At 44.0% G+C, this 25,312-nt stretch overlaps 1 protein-coding gene across 2 annotated transcripts in view; it reads right to left on the reverse strand.

The window, feature by feature from the left end:
* The window catches only part of LOC128690858 (protein turtle homolog A), a 355,396-nt gene extending 334,007 nt beyond the window's left edge, over positions 1–21,389 (reverse strand). For both annotated transcript variants that reach the window (XM_070088297.1, XM_070088296.1), the window contains exon 1: positions 20,727–21,389. In XM_070088297.1, coding sequence (XP_069944398.1) covers positions 20,727–20,832 — 106 coding nt within the window. In that variant the 5' untranslated portion in view covers positions 20,833–21,389. The remainder of the gene's footprint in view (positions 1–20,726) is intronic.
* Positions 21,390–25,312: the final 3,923 nt, after the last annotated feature.

A 25,312-nucleotide genomic window follows, 5' to 3' on the forward strand; every position in this document is an offset into this window, starting at 1 on the left:
TGCCATGAAGATTCTATGTGACAACGTAGCTACTACGGCGAGACCAACTCCGCTTGATTTTGGAAGTCAACGAGACTGCGAGGCAGCTCTCCGCGCACCACCGGCTTATATTATTAATCTAATGGAACAACAGCCCTGATTAAACTGGGCTTTGCCAGTGCTTTTAACTCAGAATGGATGCTGTACTCTGTCATTTATGAGAATTTCTCTTCCCTCTACCTATTCATCCACTCGTGTTACAGTGGTACCTCAAAACATCTGTGTGGTGAGCTGGAAATTCACTGACGTAAAGGTCTGCAGGAGGGTGAAAACTCCCCTCCCTCCTCGACCCTCTCCTTTCGTAATGATCATCAGGGAAGTCACGAGAATGCTATCCACTGAATTCTACATCCGGGTCTTTGAAGATGGCACTCTGGCTGGCACTGCAGAATCCCTCCTGGAAGACATCAGGAAAATAGATGACAGATCATTGACTGAATCAGTGTTGCCTTGCTAAGAAAACAAGCCGTTCTTCCAGCTGACAGCTCTCTCCCTGCCAAGAGCACAAGTCGTTGTTCCAGCAGACAGCTCTCTCTCCTTGGCGCTCTGCTCGGTTCCAACACCTGGTTCTGGGAAAAAAAAATCTCCGATCTCAGAAGGATGGAAGGCCGAATTAGAGACACTGACGTACATGATTCTTTCTACCTACTCCCCAAATGCTCGTCACTCCCAAAGCTCACCTACGTCTTGAGATGCTTACCAGCTGTTAACAATCCTAAACTCAAGGAATACAACAGGACATCCTCCTAAAGTCCATATTAAAAAGAGTCTTAAACCTTTCCCTTGAAGATAGGCAGAAGATGAAAGCCTCACTGACAGTCATACCAGGTGTAACGGGAATACGTACAGCCTGTCAAATCGCCCTGCCTGCCTTCTTATTCTCCTTCCTGGCATCAAACGAGCTAGTAAAGTAAATTCTTCCAAGCGACTCATGTGTTGTAACAATGCTAGCACAAGCAGTCCAACTGGGATAATACCAGTGCAGAAAATGTGTGCAAAAACATGCTTACTGCCTCAACGTCCATAAGGGAGACAGTGCATCTCAAAGCCGTGAGCGCACATAACTCTAGAGACTTAACATTTCCTATTTCGATAATGGGCACACGTCTGGGGCCCCTCAGACCTTTTATATTTCAGTGGCTCTCCGCCTTGCTGCCCTAATTCACACCTATTATGAGTGTGTCTGCGGTGCTTCTCGAGCAGACCAATATGGTCTACATGGTCTCAACCGTTCGAAGTCCAAGGACTGGCATGACAGACACAACAAAATCAACACAAAGAGGAGCCTTGCTGCTGCTTGGCACTACCAAGATAACAGATAATCTTCATTCTTACACCCAGCAACCCTGATAATCCCTGTAATTGCCCTCATGGGATCATAGTTTATCCCTGAAAGAGTTGAAGACTATTATCTCGAGAGCGCCGAGTATTGATAGCCTAGAGTTCATAGACGATGTAATAATGAAGATATCTGAAATACCATACGATCTAAAATATCCGAAATATCATTGTTTATTCAGGTGAGAGATTTTACCCGCCCCACTGGTTTTCAAAAGACTGAAAAAGTTATAACAAGCAAATCAATGGCTGAATGAAATATAACAGAATCAAGCTCATAAAAAATGTAGCGATGATAACAACTGGAATATATGTAAAGGATTGCAGATATTTTATTCATTTAAAATATAAAATATGTGAGGATTAGAAGATATGCCGACAAATTCCAATTTACCCGATATGCCACTCTTAAATTCTGTCCGACATGTGACCCAGACTAAAAAATTCAGCATAATGGAAATGTATCTACCAGGCTCAGCGAGGTCACTAACAACCCACTGACCGTACATGTCAGGTCACATCTGCCCTTTAAAAGACTTCTCTGGCTTTATTGCATTGATGTGTATTGATAATGTGACAAATCACAAAAGTTCTTAAAATACACACACACACAGACACACACACACATATATGTGTGTGTGTGTGTGTGTGTGTGTGTGTGTGTGTGTGTGTGTGTGTGTGTGTGTGTGTGTGTGTGTGTGTGTGTGTGTGTGTGTGTGTGTGTGTGTGTGTGTGTGTGTGTGTGTGTGTGTGTGTGTGTGTGTGTACGATGGGGTGGGCGGTGGAAGAGGAAAATCTTCAAACGACTTCTAGGAGTTGCTTTTAAATTTTCCTTACAAGTCATTTTATTTACTTTTCTGAGGTTACCAGAGCTCATATAAGACGTCTCAGACCGGGACTCCAACCACCGCATCTACCTGTTTACACATGTTGCACTCAACTCTTTACATTTTCAGTGAAAAGTATAATAATAATAATAATAATAATAATAATAATAATAATAATAATAATAATAATAATAATAATAATAATAATAATAATAATAATAATAATAATAATAATAATAATAATAATAATAAAAATAATAATAATAATAATAATTAATAATAATATGTAATAATAATAGTAATAATAATAATAATAATAATAATAATAATAATAATAATAATAATAATAATAATAATAATAATAATAATAATAATAATAATAATAATAATAATAATAATAATAATTGCAGTTGCATTTATAACAGTAAAAGCAAGAATAGTGAGTGTTGCATTAGTTTTCAATAGCTTTGTAGGGAGTGTGACAGGATTAAAACTGATATGAAAGTCTCAAATTATGTGACCCGGGGATGAATCACGCTGCATTGTCTTTCTATATTGCAAGACGTGACATTATGGTACCTTTGTCCTGCTACCCTCTCCAGTCTCTCTCTCTCTCTCTCTCTCTCTCTCTCTCTCTCTCTCTCTCTCTCTCTCTCTCTCTCTCTCTCTCTCTCTCTCTCTCTCTCTCTCTCTCTATACACAGGGTCTTACAAGATTAAGTTTAGGGTTCCTAACTTACAAGCTAAGAGCTATTACCTACATTAGCTCTCTCTTTCTCTCCCTTTCTGTTTACACACGCTATTACTCCTTTCCTTGGGTCTTTCTCTCCTCACCTCCGTCACTTCCAAGACTTCATTCAGCTGGTGTTGCCACATCTTGCATGTAAGATGAAAAGTCTTGATTTAATCTCTCTCTCCTTACTCTTGCTCCTGACGATGTTCCAGTTTTCTCAGGGTGAAGGCCAGAAGGGATGGGGGGAGCAGCTCCTTTATCTCCTCCCTTCTGATGTCTTTCTTGATCTCATTCGTTATCTCACGTATTCTTAGTTTTCTTTCCATGAAAGGTGTTGCTGTGGGTCATCCCTGGCAACTGATTTTGTTAAGAACATAAGAAAGAAGGAACACTGCAACAGGCCTAATGACCCATGCGGAGCAGGTCCATGCCCCTCCCCCCCCGGATTAGACCAATGAACCCCCGGATTAGCCCAATGACCCACCCAGTCTGGTCACCTCCACTCAAGGATGGAGCACTGCACCAGACTCAGAAGCACAAGCTAGTCAGGTCCAACTCACACCCACCCATGATTTGGAGTATTTACAAACGGGTTTACTTCCTGCTGAAGGTGTGCGTCTTTCTGTTGTCTTCGCTAATTAAACGATGCTCTTCATCTCTGGTCACATGTCTCTAGTCTCTTCCCAACCCTTTGTTGCTCTTCGTAACAATCTTGATCAGTTTGTCGAGTTTAAAACTGAATAAAAAACGTACAGTAACTCGTTTTTTTTTCTTTTCCAAGCATTCGTTAACAGGCTTTTGTTTTTGTTTTTCCCCAACTACCGCAAATCTACGAACAACCGCATTCACTTCTCTACTCTAGTGATCGTGCGCAATCGGTCAGTTGATGTTTTCTTATTCGCGTGATCCTCTGTTTCAGGACTCCGACCTTCCCACTCTTCATTGTACATTCGCTCGTCGTAGTTATCCTCACTAATCTTACGAACTCGGCTTCCTCTTGTGCCTACCTAACATTCCTCTCCACTAAAACTCACTTTTCAAATGAAACCTCCCGTAGTTTCCCTTACTATTATTATAATTTGTAAAATAAATATTAATAACGCCCTTGATCCTCTGCATATCGAACTTGTTGCCTCTTCCTCGGCTTTCATCATAGTCTTGTATTTGCAACGGTTGAATTCTAACCAATTTTGCACTTAGTTCAAGCTCAGCTGTAGTCTTCACTTGTTCTTATCGATTTTCATTGTTCTCAGAGTTACATCTAATTCTTTCTCTTGTAGTACGTCATTTACATATCCTTGCAGGACCCCACCTGCTACACTTTCCCATTCTGGCAGCTCTTCCCAGATATTCAGCCTTTGTCTCCTTTTCATAAGGTATTGTTTGATTCACGGTAACGCATTCCCTGTTAATCCTGTCTGCCTCTCATGTTTATGTCACAGTCTCCTGTGAGGTACAGTATCAGATACCTTCTTGTTTGGTGAAAGGATACAAGTGCAACTAATGTGACATTTTATTGCGGCAACGTTTCGCTCTCCAGTAATAAAGTGTTACGTTAGTTGCACATGTGTCCTTGTACCTAACATATTGTCAGTAATTCTACCACTATAATCATCAGTACCTTTTTGCAGTCCAAGAATTTTCAATCCATCCATCTCTCTCCGTCTCTCTCTCTCTCTCTCTCTCTCTCTCTCTCTCTCTCTCTCTCTCTCTCTCTCTCTCTCTCTCTCTCTCTCTCTCTCTCTCTCTCTCTCTCTCTCTCTCTCTCTGTCTCTCTCTCTCTCTCTCTCTCTCTCTCTCTCTCTCTCTCTCTCTCTCTCTCTCTCTCTCTCTCTCTCTCTCTCTCTCTCTCTCTCTCTTTCTCCTACTTCATTTATATTATTTTGTCATGGAACTCCAGCAGGTTTGTGAGTCAAGGTTTGCCATGTATAAACCCATGCTGGTTATTGTTTATGAAACATCTCTCCAAGTGCTCCACTTCTCTCTCTCTCTTTCTGATTATCTTCTCTATCATATTACATACTATGGACGTCGGCAATACAGGACTGCAGTGTATCACTTCCTGACACCTTTCTTAAATAATGAGATTACATTCGTATCCGTTGTTCTGTATCCACTGACTTATCTTCTGTATCCACTCACTTATCTTCTGTATCCACTCACTTATCTTCTGTATCCACTCACTTATCTTCTGTATCCACTCACTTATCTTCTGTATTCACTCACTTATCTTCTGTATCCACTCACTTATCTTCTGTATCCACTCACTTATCTTCTGTATCCACTCACTTATCTTCTGTATCCACTCACTTATCTTCTGTATCCACTGATTTATCATATATTTTACAAAGTGATTAAAACGGTGCTTCTGCTTCTTCTCACAGAAATAATAGTAACATTGAGTGTTTGGGGATCAACGAATCCCTTGCTGTCTTCAAGAGGGAGCTTGACAAATTCCACAAAAAATTCCTGATCTACCGGATTGTGGTGCATACGTCGAACTACGGGCAGTGGGCACTAACAGCTTCATCGATCAGGCCTGCAACCAGGAAGCCTGGTCTTGGGCTAGGCTGCGGGGGTAGTGACACCCGGAAGAGGCTCCAGGTAAACTACGGGCCCCATTGCCTTTGATGTGTCCTGCTCAATCTAAAGCTTATACGCCTCTTTTCCTCTCTGGAGTTACCCTTACTTCCTTTACTGCCCTTACTTATTAGTTTGATCGACTTCTCACAGACTTCCATGTCATTTCGCGTGAGCTCTCCTCCTTCCTTCTTCTTTTTTATTATATGGCCTTTCACTGTCGTCTTTCTTCTGATGTGGTTGTTAAGTAGTTTCGTATCGGATTTGGCTGATGCTGCTTTCTTATTCTCAGATTGTTGTTCGGCTTCTCTTCTCATCTTTGCATGACTGTGTGTGTGTGTATGTACTCACCTAATTGTGCTTGCAGGGGTAGATTCGTAGCTCCTGGCCCCGCCTCTTCACTGGTCGCTAATAGGTCACTCATTCCCTGTTCCGTGAGCTTTATCATTCCTCTTCTTAAATCTATGTATGGATCCTGCCTCCACCACCTCACTTTCCAGACTGTTCCATTTCCTGACAACTCTGTGACTGAAGAAATACTTCTTAACATCTCTGTGACTCATCTGAGTTTCCATCTTCCAATTGTGACCCCCATGTCGCCGTGTCCCATCTCCGGAACATCTTATCTCTGTCCACCTTGTCGATTCCTCTCAGTATTTAATATATTATCATTTCCCCCCCCCCTCTGTCCCTCTTGTCCTCCAATTTCGTCAGGTCAATTTCCCTTAACCTCTCCTTGTATGACATGCTCCTTAGCTCCGAGACCAGTCTCGTTGCAAACCTTTTCACTTTCTCTAGTTTTCTGACGTGCCTCCCCAGGAGTGGGTTCTAAATTGGTGCTGCATACTCCAATATAAGCCTAACGTACACGGTGTACAGAGTCCTGAAGGATTCCTTAATGAGATGTCAGAATGCTATTCTTAGGTTTGCTAGTCGCCCACATACTGCAGCAGTTATTTGGTTGATGTGTGCCTCAGGAGATATGTTTGGTATTATACTCACCCCAAGATCCTCTTCCTTGAATGAGGTTTGTAGTCTCTGGCCCCTAGTTGCCAAAGTGAGTGTGTGTGTGTGTGTGTGTGTGTGTGTGTGTGTGTGTGTGTGTGTGTGTGTGTGTGTGTGTGTGTGTGTGTGTGTGTGTGTGTGTGTGTGTGTGTGTGTGTGTGTGTGTGTGTGTGTGTGTGTGTGTGTGTGTGTGTGTGTGTGTGTGTGTGTGTGTGTGTGCTAATGAGTGTATGACAAACAATAGTAAACGAAGAAAAGAAAACAAAACATAAGAAAAGTAGTCTATATGTTTACCTAGAGCTGAGAAAAAGTTAGGCGGACTGATGAGTACCAGGGATGCAAAACACACACACACACACACACACACACACACACACACACACACACACACACATCATCTGACCTGAGTTACATGATGTAAGTCAGATTCAGTTAATAGGTCAGTGCGGGAAGACAGTCAGTTGCAGGGACAGACAGACGCAGGGACACAGCAAATGAAGGGAGCAGTGAACTCATGGTAATAGTGGCTATAGCATCAGGTTCCCACTGGCCTGGTGCAATGCTGAAATTACGTCATGGAAGAAGCATAACAAACTCAAGAATTCTGCGACTACGTGCACTTTTTGACGTGAGAGATGTGGGAGGCAGTGAAAGCCAGGGAAGCTACGAGCACAATAAGAGAACACTGCGACAACAACCGTGGGCCTAGACTATTCACCCAGCTTCCAACTGATGTCAGAAACATTGCTGAAGCAAGAGGAAACTGAGTCAGCACCTCCGTAGGAGGGCAGATCAACCAAGCTGTGGATATATGGTTTCCGGCGAGCCGCCAACAGCAACAACCTAGACCGAGGGAGTCAGAAAACTCCCGAAACAGATTACAGGTACAGCAGAGGTAAACACAATACAAGCAACTTCCCATTTAATATTATGGCTACGGTTTCTGAGAAGATAAAAAAAATCAAGTTCTTTATGCAGTTTTAACAGACCTTGTGCCTTTGTATACTTAAATTTCACCCTGTTTGTCCTACTATGGATTAGTTGTAGTCTCTGCCAGACATTCCATATACACCAGCTATATTAAAGGTGCTCATTTTATTGCCTCTACTGGAAACACAATTACCTGTTTCGTTACAGTAATGGAATACAATTCTGTTGTGAACAGATATTGTACCTGCCATGTATGAGCACAGGCTTCCAGGGTAAGCAATATATATATATATATATATATATATATATATATATATATATATATATATATATATATATATATATATATATATATATATATATATATATATATATATATATATATATATATATATATATATATATACATATATATACATATATATATATATATATATATATATATATATATATATATATATATATTTGTAAATTTCAAAGCGATTGTGTTTCCATTTATGGTGACTTGACAACACAGTGAGAGAAACTCATGAACTGCGGGAGTAGTTAACATAACTGCCCCTAGACATTATTTATCATTCACTAATACTGGTGGAGGGCGCTTGATCCAAGGCATAAGAGAAATCCTTCCCTTTCATATTATTATTATTATTATTATTATTATTATTATTATTATTATTATTATTATTATTATTATTACTATTATTATTATTATTATTATTATTATTATTATTATTATTATTATTATTATTATTATTATTATTATTATTATTGCTATCAGCCACACAAACAACAGTTACACAAACAACACAGTCACACAAACAACACAGTCATACAAACAACACACTCACACAAACAACACAGTCATACAGACAACACAGTCATACTAACAATACAGTCACACAAACAACACAGACATACAAACAACACAGTCATACAAACAATACAGTCACACAAACAACACAGTCATACAAACCACACAGTCATACAAACAACACAGCCATACAAACAACACAGACAACCACACAGTCATACAAACAACACAGTCCTACAAACAACACAGTCATACAAACAATACAGCCATACAAATAACACAGTCATACAAACAACACAGTCCTACAAACAATACAGTCATACAAACAACACACTCACACAAACAACACACTCACACAAACAACACACTCACACAAACAACACAGTCATACAGACAACACAGTCATACAGACAACACAGTCATACAGACAACACAGTCATACAGACAACACAGTCATACAAACAATACAGTCACACAAACAACACAGTCATACAAACAACACAGTCATACAAACAACACAGACAACTACACAGTCATACAAACAACACAGTCATACAAACAACACAGTCATACAAACAACACAGTCATACAAACAACACAGTCATACAAACAACACAGACAACTACACAGTCATACAAACAACACAGTCATACAAACAACACAGACAACTACACAGTCATACAAACAACACAGTCATACAAACAACACAGACAACTACACAGTCATACAAACAACACAGCCATACAAACAACACAGACAACCACACAGTCATACAAACAACACAGACAACCACACAGCCATACAAACAACACAGACAACCACACAGCCATACAAACAACACAGACAACCACACAGTCATACAAACAACACAGACAACCACACAGTCATACAAACAACACAGACAACTACACAGTCCTACAAACAACACAGTCATACAAACAACACAGTCATACAAACAACACAGTCATACAAACAACACAGACAACCACACAGTCATACAAACAACACAGTCAAACAAACAACACAGACAACTACACAGTCCTACAAACAACACAGTCATACAAACAACACAGTCATACAAACAACACAGACAACCACACAGTCATACAAACAACACAGTCAAACAAACAACACAGACAACCACACAGTCATACAAACAACACAGTCATACTAACAACACAGCCATACAAACAACACAGACAACCACACAGTCATACAAACAACACAGCCATACAAACAACACAGACAACTACACAGTCATACAAACAACACAGACAACCACACAGTCATACAAACAACACAGTCCTACAAACAACACAGTCATACAAACAACACAGCCATACAAACAACACAGACAACCACACAGCCATACAAACAACACAGACAACCACACAGTCAAACAAACAACACAGACAACTACACAGTCCTACAAACAACACAGTCATACAAACAACACAGTCATACAAACAACACAGACAACCACACAGTCATACAAACAACACAGTCAAACAAACAACACAGACAACTACACAGTCCTACAAACAACACAGTCATACAAACAACACAGACAACCACACAGTCATACAAACAACACAGTCAAACAAACAACACAGACAACCACACAGTCATACAAACAACACAGTCATACAAACAACACAGACAACAACACAGTCATACAAACAACACAGTCATACAAACAACACAGACAACCACACAGTCATACAAACAACACAGTCATACAAACAACACAGACAACCACACAGTCATACAAACAACACAGTCATACAAACAACACAGACAACCACACAGTCATACAAACAAAATTCAAATAAAAAAGTCACACAAACAACACAGCCACACAAACAACACAGCCACACAAACAACACAGCCACACAAACAACACAGCCACACAAACAACACAGCCACACAAACAACAGACGCACGTTACTGAACAAGGCGCCGGACCGCACAGACCAAGCGTGGCCACTGGAGCAAGGCCGCATGACGCAGACCAAGCGACGATGCACAGACAAGCGCAGCCACAGGACAGCGCATTGCACAGAAACAGCAGCACACAGCACAATGCCACGTGAAACGGCACATTACGACAGCACATTACGCAGCCACCCTGACGAACATGGCCGGCGTCGACAACGTATGCACACAAACAACATGGCCACACCGGGACAACATGGCCTCACAAACAACAGCCACACGGGCATTGCCAAGAATGATGTCGATGCAGACAAGCCACGACAACACACACACGACACACAGACACAAACAACATAGCCACACAAACAACATAGCCACACAAACAACATAGCCACACAAACATTGCCACAAAAATAATGTCAATGCAAACAACACAGACACACAAACAACACAACCACACAAACATAGACACACAAACAGTCATGCAAACGGAACAGAAAAGAGACACAAACAATATGGTCATATAAGCAACATAACCACACACAAAAATAGCCACACAAACAACATAATCATACATACAACATAGACACCCAAACATAATCATACATAGAACCACACAAATATAGCAAAACAACATATCTACATAAACACAATAATACAAACACTGTCATACATACCAGACAGCCAGAAAAACACGATCGTACAAACAACATAGCCACAGACAACATGGCTAGAAAATAACATAACCAGGTAAACAGCATAACCACACACCAACATAACGATACACACAATATAATCACACACACACACACACATACACACACACACACACACACACACACACACACACACACACACACACACACACACACACACACACACACACACACACACATTCAACATAACCACATACACAGCACAGCTACAAAACCAGCATAAGCACACAAACAACATAACCGCAGAAACAACAACATAGCCAAACAAACAACATAACCACACAACTACATAATCACATAACAATATAGAAACATAAACTATAAAAATTACAAAACCATAAACGTCATACCAAGTATACAAACAGCACAGCCCCACAAACACTCCAACATATCCACACAAACTCCCCAACATAACCACATGGAGAAAATATCCTCTCAAGCAACAATGCACAAACAAAATATTCACAAAAACAGCATAGCTGCAAAAACAATCACACAAACAATCAATCACCACAAGCACACAAACAACACAACCACTACAAACACAAACAAAACAACCACAATCAATGCAAGCACACAAAAAACACGCAACATATTCACAAACCCTCAACATATTCACAAACATAAACCCTCAACATATTCACAAACACAAACCCTCAACATATTCACAAACACAAACCCTCAACATATTCACAAACATAAAGGAAGCCCTCCAACATGTTCCTGACTTATAAACCTAAACATATTCCTGAAAGGCTGAGCCCTCAAGCATGTTCTAGAAGCATAAAGCCCTCAGCTATTCATGCAAACTGGAGCCCTCAGCATGTTCATGAAACCTGGAGCCCTCAAGCATGTTCACAGGCCTGCCCTCCCAACCTTGTTCCTGACCAGGGGCCTCAAGCATGTTCACAAAGAACCTCAGGAAGCCCTCCAACATGTTCTGGACAGAGCCCTGGAGCCCTCAACATGTTCTGAAGCTGGAGCCCTCAGCATGTTCCACAGGCCTAGGCCCTCAGCATGTTCCTGGGACCTGAGGCCCTCAGCATGTTCTCAGAGCCTGGAGCCCTCAGCATGTTCACGAGACACAGGAGCCCTCAGCATGTTCTGCAGCACTGGAGGCCCTCAGCATGTTCACGAACCTGGAGCCCTCAAGCATGTTCACGACATGGAAGCCCTCAGGCCATGTTCACAGCATGCCCTCCACCATGTTCCCTGGGAGCATAGGCCCTTCACAGTGTTCACCTGGAGGCCCTCCAAGCATGTTCTAGAAACCTGAGCCATTCAGCATGTTCATAGGCCCTGAGCCTCCAACTTGTATTCACAAGAGCATAGGCCCTCAAGCATGATTCACAGGCATAGGCCCACCCTCAAGCGTGTTCTGAGCTCAGGACCCTCAAGCATGTTCTGAGCATGAGGCCCATCAGCATGTTCTGGACTTGGCAGGCCCTCAGCGTGTTCTGAAGCCTGGAGGCCCTCAGCATGTTCACAGGACATAGGCCCTCCAGCAGTGTTCACAGGAGCATAGGCCCTCCAAGCATGTTCTGAGCATAGGCCCACCCTCAAGCGTGATTCTCCAGGGAGCATGAGCCCTCCAGAGCATGTTCTGAGCATAGGACCCACTCCAGCGTGTTCACCAGGCCTGGGCCCTCCAGCTCGCATGTTCTGAGCATAGGACCCATCACGCATGTTCACAGGCATGATCCTCCAGCGTGTTCACAGGCTCAGGCCATCAACATGTTCTGAGCGCCACCACCCTCAGCATGTTCCTGAGCCATGGAAGGCCCTCAACGTGTTCTGAGCATAGGCCCTCAAGCATGTTCACAGGCATAGGCCCTCAAGCGTGTTCACAGGAGGCCTGAGCCCTCCAAGCATGTTCACAGGCATAGGCCCTCGGCATGTTCACCAGGACATGGAGGCCCTCAGCGTTGTTCTGAGCATGAGGCCACTCCAAGCATGTTCTGAGGCATAGGCCCTCAGCGTGTTCCTCCAGACACAGGCCCTCAAGCATGTTCTCCAAGAGCATAGGCCCTCAAGCATGTTCCTGAGGCATGGAAGCCCTCAGCATGTTCCACCTGAGCATGAGGCCCTCAGCGTGTTCTGGGAAGCCTGGAGGCCCTCCAGGCATGTTCTGAGCATAGGCCACTCGAGCATGTTCACAGACATAGGCCCTCAAGGCGTGTTCACCTGGCAGGCCACTCAAGCATGTTCACAGGAGCATAGGCCTCAGCATGTTCACAGGCATAGGCCCTCAGCGTGTTCACAAAGGCCTGAGCCCTCAGCATGTTCTGACATAGGCCCTCAACGTGTTCACAAACACAAAGGAGCCCTCAGCGTGTTACAAACAGAGCACCCTCATCTTGTTTTCTGACCTGGAGCCCTCAGCATGTTCACAGACCTGGAGGCCCACCCTCAAGCGTGATTCACCAGATACAGATCCTCAAGCATATTCACAGGCCTGGAGCCCTCTTTGATGTTCGAGCAAACAGAGCCCTCAAGCAGTGTTCATGAGCCTGGAGCCCTCAGCATGTTCACAGAGCATAGGCCCTCAGCATGTTCTGACAGGCCTGGAGCCCATCAACATGTTCATACCCAGGCCTGGGCCCTCGGCATGTTGAGGCACTGGAGGCCCTCCAAGCATGTTCAGAGCACAGCCAGGCCCTCAAGCATATTCTGGAAACCTGAGCCCTCAGCATGTTCTGAAACTGGAAGCCCTCCAAGCATATTCACAAAGGCCACAGACCCTCAGCATGTTCTGCAGGCCCTAGGCCCTCAAGCATGTTCACAGAGCCTGGAGCCCTCAGCATGTTCACCTGAGCCTGGGACCCTCAGCATGATTCTCAGCATGAAGACCCTCACCATAGTTCACAGGAGCCTGGAGCCCTCCAGCATGTTCTGACAGGCCTGGGCCCTCAAGCATGTTCAGGAAAGCCTGACCCTCAGCATGTTCTGAGGCCTGGACCCTCCAAGCATGTTCCTGAGCATGAGGCCCTCAGCATGTTCACAGGCCTGAGGGCCCACCCTCAGCATGTTCTGAGCCTAGGCCCTAGCATGTTCTGAGCATGAAGGCCCTCTGCCATGTTCCTGAGGCATAGGCCCTCCAGCATGTTCACGAGCACTAGGAACCCTGAAAGCATGTTCACAGACTGAGCCCTCCAGCATGTTCACAGAGCCTGGAGCCCTCCAGCATGTTCTCAAAGGACTGGACCACTCCAGCATGTTCATAGAACCTGAGACCCTCAGCATGTTCTGAAACTACAGGCCCTCAACATAATTCTGAGCCTGGGAGCCCTCAGCATGTTCACAGCCTCAAGGCCCTCAACATGTTCACAGCCTGAGCCCTCAGCATGTTCAGAGCCTCAGCCCTCCAGCATGTTCTGAAGCCTGAGCCCTCAAGCATGTTCACAAGGCCTGGGAACCCTCAGCATTTGCAGCCTGGAGGCCCTCCAACATGTTCTGAGCCTGGGAGGCCCTCCAAGCATGTTCACGAGACTGAGGCCCATCAGCATGTTCACAAAGCCACAGAGCCCTCCAGCATGTTCTGAAGCACAGGACCCTCAAGCATGTTCAGAGCCTGGAGCCCTCACCATGTTCACAGGACCTGAACACTCAGCATGTTCACAGAGCCTAGCCACCCTCAGCATGTTCACGAGACACAGACCCTCAAGCATGTTCTGAAACTGGAGCACCCTCAACATGTTCACAAAGCCTGGAGACCCTCCAGCATATTCACGAGACACAGCCCTCAAGCATATTCTGAGCAAAAAGCCCTCAAGCATGTTCCTGACAGGCACAGGACCCCTCAAGCATGTTCACGAACCTGAGGCCCTCACATGTTCACAGCACTGAGCCTTCAACATGTTCATGAAACTGGAAGCCCTCAAGCATGTTCACAAAGCCTGAGCCCTCAACATGTTCATGAGCACAGTGCCCACCCTGCCCATGTTCACAAACACAAGGGCCCTCAAGCATATTCACGAGACACGAGCCCTCAGCATGTTCACAAGCCCCTCAGAGCCTTCAACATGTTCATGAAAGCACAGACCCTCAAGGCATGTTCACAAACCTGGAGCCCTCAGCGTGTTCTGAAACTGGAGCCCTCAGCATGTTCTCAGAGCATAGGCCCTCAAGCATGTTCTGCAGCATAGGCCCTCAAGCGTGTTCTGAAGCGGCCTGGAGCCCTCAGCGTGTTCTGAGCCTGAAGCCCTCAACAGTTTTCCTGAAAGGCACAGGACCCTCCAGCATGTTCACAGGCACCTGGAGGCCCATCCAGCGTGTTCTGGATGTAGACTCAACATATACACAAACACTCAACATATACACAAACACTCAACATATACACAAACACTCAACATATACACAAACACTCAACATATACACAAACACTCAACATATACACAAACACTCAACATACGCACATACAGTACTCACTTGGTCCTCACAACAGCGGTGTCACATGCAAGATTAAGAACTTCGGATTAGCATTCAGAAACCTGAATCAAGAATTTTTCGGGACCTTATACACGACATATGTTAAGGAAGTCCTCGAGTGTGCGGCCCCGGCATGGAGCCCACACCTGGTCAATTATTATAATTATTATAATCATGTGGGAGCGCTAAACCCTTAGGATTATACAACGCATGTGGGGGGGGAGGGATGGAAGATATTTAGGCTCAATTCAGGGAACTGGAGCACAGATCCAATTCCCTAGATCAAGAGCCCCTCACCAGCGTCAAGGAACCTCCCTTGAGGGGCACACCTGGTCAAGCAAGCGTAGAAACTGGAAAAGGTCCAAAGGTTTGCAACCAGGCTAGCACCAGAACTGTGTTTAGAGACTGAAGAAACTAAACCTGACGACCCTGGAAGAGAACAGGACAAGGGGAGACATGGTTACAACATACGAAATCCTGAGAGAAACTCTGATAGGGCAGATCAAGGGGATACATGTGGAAGTTGGAGACGCAAATGAGCCACAGGGATGTTAGGAAGTATTTCTTTAATCTCAGAGTTGTTGAAAAATGCAGTAACTTGGACGAGACTGTGGTGGAGGCAAAGTCAATACACAGCTTCAAGAGTAGATATGGTAAGGCCCAAGAGTCAAGAAATCGGTAATGCCGATGAATCTAGAAGGCGTGACAAGGAACTGAGTCTCGACCCCTGTAAACACAAACTGGTGACTACATTAACACGCAACATAAACACACTCGAAAAAAGCAATTTACTCACAAATGCAAACAGCATGTACATACAAACACGCAACTCATGCGAACAAACAAGCAACATACGCGCACAAACAAGCAATATATGCACACAAACAAGCAACATACGCGCACAAAAAAGCAATATATGCGAACAAACAAGCAACATACGCTCACAAACAAGCAATATACGCGAACAAGCAACATACGCGCACAAACAAGCAACATACGCGCACAAATATGCTATTTAGAGTTGTAAGGTCATAATCATGGAGACGGAGCAGCAGTGTTACATCGCGGCGCGACATCTTAAACATCGCGAAATGTTGCCTCAGAGAACATCAACCTCACTCTGTTACCTTACAGCGGAACACCGTGACTTCAGGACGCAAACATCATGACCTCAGGACGCAAACTTTGTGCCTTCAGGACACAAACATCATAACTTCAGGACACAAACATCATAACTTCAGGACACAAACATCATAACTTCAGAACACAAACATCATAACTTCAGGAAACAAACATCATAACTTTAGGACACAAACATCATAACTTCAGGACACAAACATCATAACTTCAGGACACAAACATCATAACTTCAGGATGCAAACTCCATACAGTATTATGCTATTATGATCCCAAGGAAGCTCTAGACCCGGAAGGTCAATACAGGAACTGGGGAATGGGAAGTAAATATGCCTCATCCGAGGAAAAGAAAGGTAGCTTCAGTTTCCTGGATCAAGAGCCCTTTCACAGCATGAAGGCATCTCTCCTGAAGGGACATCCTGTGGTCAGACATGCAAGTTTTGTCGGGGTGGACGGGTAAGCCATGAAAAGGCCTCGGTCTTAAGACCAAAAGCTCCTCTATAAGCGGGTCGTCATGTAACCCACGTCTGAAGACCAGTAAAGCCAGACTACTGTGGACCAGTAGTCGGTTCACCATCGTCAGACTTATGCAACACATGGGAATCTTTATTGAAGAAAAGTTTCGCCACACAGTGGTTTCATCAGTCCAATACAAATCAGGAAGGTATAAGGAGAGGAGTTTGAGGTAATCAGTCCCTCAGCCTGGAGTCGATGTGTTCAGTCCATCACTCTACAAGATTGATGGACTGAACACATCGATTCCAGGCTGAGGGACTGATTACCTCAGACTCCTCCTCTCCTTACACCTTCCTGCTTTGTATTGGACTGATGAAGCCACTGTGTAGCAAAGCTTTCCTTGAATAAAGATCCCCATATGTTGCATAAGTGCCTCAATTCTTCAACTTGTCGGCTTTCAAAACCATTCATCACATCAAACTACCCTGGACCAGTAGTAATCGGCTCACGACCATCATGCTACCCTGGACCAGTAGTCAGCTCACCACCATCAGACTACCCTGGACCAGTAGTAGTAGGCTCACCACCATCAGACTATCCTGAACCAGCAGTCAGCTCACCAACATCAGACTTCTCCTGGACCAGTAGTCAACTCACCACCATCAGACTACCCTGGACCAGTAGTAGTAGGCTCACCACCATCAGACTATCCTGAACCAGCAGTCAGCTCACCAACATCAGACTTCTCCTGGACCAGTAGTCAACTCACCACCATCAGACTACCCTGGACCAGTAGTAGTCGGCTCACCACCATCAGACTATCCTGAACCAGCAGTCAGCTCACCAACATCAGACTTCTCCTGGACCAGTAGTCAACTCACCACCATCAGACTACCCTGGACCAGTAGTAGTCGGCTCACCATCATCAGACCGTGAACCAGTAGTCAGCTAACCACCATCAGACTAACCTGGACCAGTAGTAATCGGCTCACCACCATTAGACTACCCTTGACCAGTAGTAGTCGGCTCACCACCATCAGACTACCCTGGACCAGTAGTAATCGGTTCACCACCATCAGACTACCCTTGACCAGTAGTAGTCGGCTCACCACCATCAGACTACCCTGGACCAGTAGTAGTCGGCTCACCATCATCAGACTACCCTTGACCAGTAGTAGTCGACTCACTATCATCAGACTGCCCTGGACCAGTAGTAATCGACTCACCACCATCAGATTACCCTGGACCAGTAGTAATCGGCTCACCACCATCAGATTACCCTGGACCAGTAGTCGACTCACCATCATCAGACTACCCTGGACCAGTAGTAATCAACTCACCACCATCAGATTACCCTGGACCAGTAGTAATCGGCTCACCACCATCAGATTACCCTGGACCAGTAGTCGACTCACCACCATCAGACTATCCTGAACCAGCAGTCAGCTCACCAACATCAGACTTCTCCTGGACCAGTAGTCAACTCACCACCATCAGACTACCCTGGACCAGTAGTAGTCGGCTCACCACCATCAGACTATCCTGAACCAGCAGTCAGCTCACCAACATCAGACTTCTCCTGGACCAGTAGTCAACTCACCACCATCAGACTACCCTGGACCAGTAGTAGTCGGCTCACCATCATCAGACCGTGAACCAGTAGTCAGCTAACCACCATCAGACTAACCTGGACCAGTAGTAATCGGCTCACCACCATTAGACTACCCTTGACCAGTAGTAGTCGGCTCACCACCATCAGACTACCCTGGACCAGTAGTAATCGGTTCACCACCATCAGACTACCCTTGACCAGTAGTAGTCGGCTCACCACCATCAGACTACCCTGGACCAGTAGTAGTCGGCTCACCATCATCAGACTACCCTTGACCAGTAGTAGTCGACTCACTATCATCAGACTGCCCTGGACCAGTAGTAATCGACTCACCACCATCAGATTACCCTGGACCAGTAGTAATCGGCTCATCACCATCAGATTACCCTGGACCAGTAGTCGACTCACCATCATCAGACTACCCTGGACCAGTAGTAATCAACTCACCACCATCAGATTACCCTGGACCAGTAGTAATCGGCTCACAATCATCAGACTACCTTGGACCAGTAGTCGACTCACCATCATCAGACTACCCTGGACCAGTAGTCGGCTCACCATCATCAGACTACCCTGGATCAGTAGTAGTCGGCTCACTATCATCAGACTACCCTGGACCAGTAGTCGACTCACCACCATCAGACTACCCTGGACCAGTAGTCGGCTCACCCCCATCAGACTTCCCCTGGACCAGTAGTCGACTCACCATCATCAGACTTCCCTGGACCAGTAGTCGACTCACCATCATCAGACTACCCTGGACCAGTAGTCGGGTCACCACCATCAGACTACCCTGGACCAGTAGTCGACTCACCACCATCAGACTACCCTGGACCAGTAGTCGGCTCACCACCATCAGACTACCCTGGACCAGTAGTCGACTCACCACCATCAGACTACCCTGGACCAGTAGTCGACTCACCATCATCAGACTACCCTGGACCAGTAGTCGGCTCACCATCATCAGACTACCCTGGACTAGTAGTCGGCTCACCACCATCAGACTACCCTGGACCAGTAGTCGACTCACCACCATCAGACTACCCTGAACCAGTAGTCGACTCACCACCATCAGACTACCCTGGACCAGTAGTCGGGTCACCACCATCAGACTACCTTGAACCAGTAGTCGACTCACCACCATCAGACTACCCTGGACCAGTAGTCGGCTCACCATCATCAGACTACCCTGGACCAGTAGTCGGTTCACCACCATCAGACTTCCCTGGACCAGTAGTCGACTCACCACCATCAGACTACCTTGAACCAGTAGTCGACTCACCATCATCAGACTACCCTGGACCAATAGTCGACTCACCATCATCAGACTACCCTGGACCAGTAGTCGGCTCACCACCATCAGACTTCCCTGGACCAGTAGTCGATTCACCACCATCAGACTACCTTGAACCAGTAGTCGACTCACCATCATCAGACTACCCTGGACCAATAGTCGACTCACCATCATCAGACTACCCTGGACCAGTAGTCGACTCACCACCATCAGCGAGTATTGGCCGGGACTCACGTCTAGCTATTGGCCAAATTAAGCCTATCAGAAGTAAAGGTTTTTTATTTGATTATTCGCGTCCAACTAGTTTCCCTAGACGTCATAATCATTAGTTAGGAAATAAATGACGCTATTGAGCGCTTAGCCCGAAGGGGTCATATTGTTTTGGAAAAAGAATCGGCTGGTTCACAGATATTCAGTAATTATTAATTTTATTATTATTATTATTATTATTATTATTATTATTATTATTATTATTATTATTATTATTATTATTATTATTATTATTATTATTATTATTATTATATTCATGGGAAAACACGAAGACTTTAAAGATTCGTAGTGTCTGAAAAATTAGAAGTAATCAGGTTTGATCAAGGTAAAGACTAGATTCGCTCAAATACCTTGGACCAAGAGCTCCTTGTCAGGAATAAGGCATCCCTCCGTGAAGCGGCACTCGGCTTCAAGGAGGTGGGGAAAAATACAACCCACTCCTACCTCCCTTGGCCTGTGGTAGTGATTACAGAGCCCAGGATTGGTCCCTTCAGTCTCTCGTGGGATTACTTATGTGTGTGTGTGTCTGTGTGTGTGTGTGTGTGTGTGTGTGTTTAATTATTGAAAAAAAAGTGTAAGGGAGGTATTAAAGACCGCAAACTGGAGCACTTACTGGATTCCAGTCCTTTCTTGGGCTGTATTATCTTGGCCTGCGTCGGCGTCTTCAGGAGGAGGAAGAGGAGCAGTAGAAGAAGGCGGCAGCAGCAGTCGCTGTGCATAACGAGGGTCCTCACCTGCTCCGGGTAGGACACTAATCACGGTGTAGAGGATACCTCACCAGAATCTGGAACTCCCTATGCATGCATGACATTTTTTCCGGCATACACACAGTGCGAGGGCAGCCGTGAGAGCCACTGTGTTGACCTGCCACCACTGGACTTCCACTAGTTATAACTCAATCACAATCTCCACTAGATACCCCTGGCACTGCTCTCATATACTCTCTTCATTAAGCTCTGTTATTATCCATGAATGTATCACTAAAGTTAATAATGGCTACTCATCATCTTTAATACCCGTATTATGTTTTCTTTCCATTTATTATGTATATATATATATACATATACTTAGCAAAAAACTTTAAATATTTCAATAATTTATGGTTTCAGCATTTATATCTATTAGTGAATGTGTCAAGCTTCGCGACGGAGCACCATCCAGGGTATGAGGTTCACGGACGCTAGGGAACACAAGGTGGCTCTTTCTGGCGTAGCGGAACACCTGGTAAAGTGAGTAGTCCGGGCGTGCAGGTGACACTGCAAGAGGTCCTGCCCGCGCGGCGGCCTCTGGCTGACTGAGCCATGACACACTTGGGGACCTGAACCGTCCAACATCGCGCAAGTGATGGTCAACTCTCCTTCCTCATTGGTTGATGGAGAGGTCAGAACAGGTGAAGGTCACCTCTCATTACTTACTGGTTGATGGAGCGGCCATGGCAGGCTGTGGGCAACTCTACTTGCTCATTTGTTGATGAAGAGAGCATGGCAGGTGACGCAATGCTCTCCTGAGGAAAAAGAAACTACGAAAAAATCTCGAACTTTGAAGATGTTAAACCGTACATTACACTCAAACACGAGCTACTTAAAGCGCAAAAAAATTAGCTTATACTTTGAAACAATGGATGCAACATGAAGCTATGTAAAGTGTTTTTAGGGTGAAAGTAGAGTGGAACAAGCTGCCCGCTGAGGCTGCAAGTGTAGGATTCAACTATCACTCAGAGACAAAATAAAATCAACGGATTGCTGCATCAAGACTGTCAGTTGAGAACGAATCAAGTTAACAGTAGTAGTAGTAGTAATAGTAGTAGTAGTAATAGCAGTAGTAGTAATGATAAAAGTAGATGTCTGTGTTAGTCATACTACTATAGCACTGACACGAAGTGGAATAACATAATCTGTTACTTGTTACTGCAGAAACAGTACCGATTAACTAAAGGTAGCTGTAGCATAGCTATAGGTCTTCTACCCCACACTCATCTCTCCTGTAAATTCCATGCAGTATTTTTTTCAGTATGGTACAGTATACTTTCCCCTCCCGTTTTCAATCCGGCAGTGGCCGGAGGAGCGGAGGATGGGGAGACAGCTTTCCGCTTTACTATCCTTGAATCAAACACACAAAATACACGATACTCCGCAGTCTAGATAGAAGCACAGACTCAGTTTCTGCAGACAGCCTCTGAGTGGACTCTGAGGTACTCTGCTATACATCTTTCCCATGTACTCTGGTGGGTGATGGAGAGGACATGGCAGGTGACAGTCAGGTCACCTGTGTGATTGGTTGCTGCAGAACATCAGACACACAGTAAAGTATTTCTGATTGCTTAATAAGATTCTTCATTAAGTAAGTCAGACTGACGAGGGTCTTCGTGAACCAATCAGATTCGTGAGAAACCTCGTGACCCTGATTGGTTCACGATGGTTCAGGATGAAATAATGACACAAACGCGTTATAAAGCGATTCTTTGTTGACAACGTTTCGCCCACCAGTGGGTGGGCTTTATCAAGTCACAAACAAATCTGTTTGTGACTTGGGCGAAACGTTGTCAATAAAGAATCGCATTATACTCATTTTTGTGTCTTTTTCAAAGCTATCAGATTGGTAAGGATCCTCATCAACCAATCATATCTAAGAGAGCGAAACGTTGCCATGATAAAAATTTGTTCTGCACTTGTCTCTTAGTTTCCATTACTTCTCTTTATAAATCTTCTCTTTATTGTCATTATCTCTCTTTATTCAACTCCTCTTAGTTGCCATTATCTCTCTTTATTCAACTCCTCTTAGTTGCCATTATCTCTCTTTATTCAACTCCTCTTAGTTGCCATTACCTCTCTTTATTCAGCTCCTCTTAGTTGCCATTACCTCTCTTTATTCAGCTCCTCTTAGTTGCCATTTCCTCTCTTTATTCAACTCCTCTTAGTTGCCATTACCTCTCTTTATTCAACTCCTCTTAGTTGCCATTATCTCTCTTTATTCAACTCCTCTTAGTTGCCATTACCTCTCTTTATTCACCTCCTCTTAGTTGCCATTACCTCTCTTTATTCAGCTCCTCTTAGTTGCCATTTCCTCTCTTTATTCAACTCCTCTTAGTTGCCATTACCTCTCTTTATTCAACTCCTCTTAGTTGCCATTACCTCTCTTTATTCAACTCCTCTTAGTTGCCATTACCCCTCATTATTCAACTCCTCTTAGTTGCCATTACCTCTCTTTATTCAACTCCTCTTAGTTGCCATTACCTCTCTTTATTCAACTCCTCTTAGTTGCCATTACCTCTCTTTATTCAGCTCCTCTTAGTTGCCATTACCTCTCTTTATTCAACTCCTCTTAGTTGCCATTACCTCTCTTTATTCAGCTCCTCTTAGTTGCCATTACCTCTCTTTATTCAGCTCCTCTTAGTTGCCATTACCTCTCTTTATTCAGCTCCTCTTATTTGCCATTACCTCTCTTTATTCAACTCCTCTTAGTTGCCATTACCTCTCTTTATTCAACTCCTCTTAGTTGTCATTACCTCTCTTTATTCAGCTCCTCTTAGTTGCCATTACCTCTCTTTATTCAGCTCCTCTTAGTTGCCATTTCCTCTCTTTATTCAACTCCTCTTAGTTGCCATTACCTCTCTTTATTCAACTCCTCTTAGTTGCCATTATCTCTCTTTATTCAACTCCTCTTAGTTGCCATTACCTCTCTTTATTCACCTCCTCTTAGTTGCCATTACCTCTCTTTATTCAGCTCCTCTTAGTTGCCATTTCCTCTCTTTATTCAACTCCTCTTAGTTGCCATTACCTCTCTTTATTCAACTCCTCTTAGTTGCCATTACCTCTCTTTATTCAACTCCTCTTAGTTGCCATTACCCCTCATTATTCAACTCCTCTTAGTTGCCATTACCTCTCTTTATTCAACTCCTCTTAGTTGCCATTACCTCTCTTTATTCAACTCCTCTTAGTTGCCATTACCTCTCTTTATTCAGCTCCTCTTAGTTGCCATTACCTCTCTTTATTCAACTCCTCTTAGTTGCCATTACCCCTCTTTATTCAACTCCTCTTAGTTGCCATTACCTCTCTTTATTCAACTCCTCTTAGTTGCCATTACCCCTCTTTATTCAACTCCTCTTAGTTGCCATTACCTCTCTTTATTCAACTCCTCTTAGTTGCCATTACCTCTCTTTATTCAACTCCTCTTAGTTGCCATTAGCTCTCTTTTTTCAACTCCTCTTAGTTGCCATTACATCTCTTTATTCAACTCCTCTTAGTTGCCATTACCCCTTTTTATTCAACTCCTCTTAGTTGTCATTACCTCTCTTTATCCAACTCCTCTTAGTTGCCATTACCTCTCTTTATTCAACTCCTCTTAGTTACCATTACCCCTCTTTATTCAACTCCTCTTAGTTGCCATTACCTCTCTTTATTCAACTCCTCTTAGTTGCCATTACCCCTATTTATTCCACTCCTCTTAGTTGCCATTACCTCTCTTTTTTCAACTCCTCTCAGTTGCCATTACCCCTCTTTATTCAGCTCCTCTTAGTTGCCATTACCTCTCTTTATTCAACTCCTCTTAGTTGCTATTAACTCTCTTTATTCAACTCCTCTTAGTTGCCATTACCTCTCTTTATTCAACTCCTCTTAGTTGCCATTACCTCTCTTTATTCAACTCCTCTTAGTTGCTATTACCCCTCTTTATTCAGCTCCTCTTAGTTGCCATTACCTCTCTTTATTCAACTCCTCTTAGTTGCCATTACCTCTCTTTATTCAACTCCTCTTAGTTGCCATTACCCCTCTTTATTCAACTCCTCTTAGTTGCTATTACCTCTCTTTATTCAACTCCAGTTGCTATTACCTCTCTTTATTCAACTCCAGTTGCTATTACCTCTCTTTATTCAACTCCAGTTGCCATTACCTCTCTTTATTCAGCTCCTCTTAGTCGCCATTACCTCTCTTTATTCAGCTCCTCTTAGTTGCCATTACCTCTCTTTATTCAACTCCTCTCTATTACCAAAACAATATATTCTCTATCCTGTTGAAATCCTAATTTGTTCAATTTAAATTCATTGTTGGGAGTTCCGTATTTAATATCACATTTTTAATTATGTATTACATCCATTTGTACAAGTCACTCAAATCCCTCATATTTTTTTTAACGAGTATGTGTGTGAGTTCAGTGTTATTCACGTATTTTAGGGATCGTGATACATGGTATTTATCTGTTTGT

The sequence above is a fragment of the Cherax quadricarinatus genome, chromosome 24 (genome assembly GCF_038502225.1).
Source record: "Cherax quadricarinatus isolate ZL_2023a chromosome 24, ASM3850222v1, whole genome shotgun sequence".
Taxonomy (NCBI): domain Eukaryota; kingdom Metazoa; phylum Arthropoda; class Malacostraca; order Decapoda; family Parastacidae; genus Cherax; species Cherax quadricarinatus.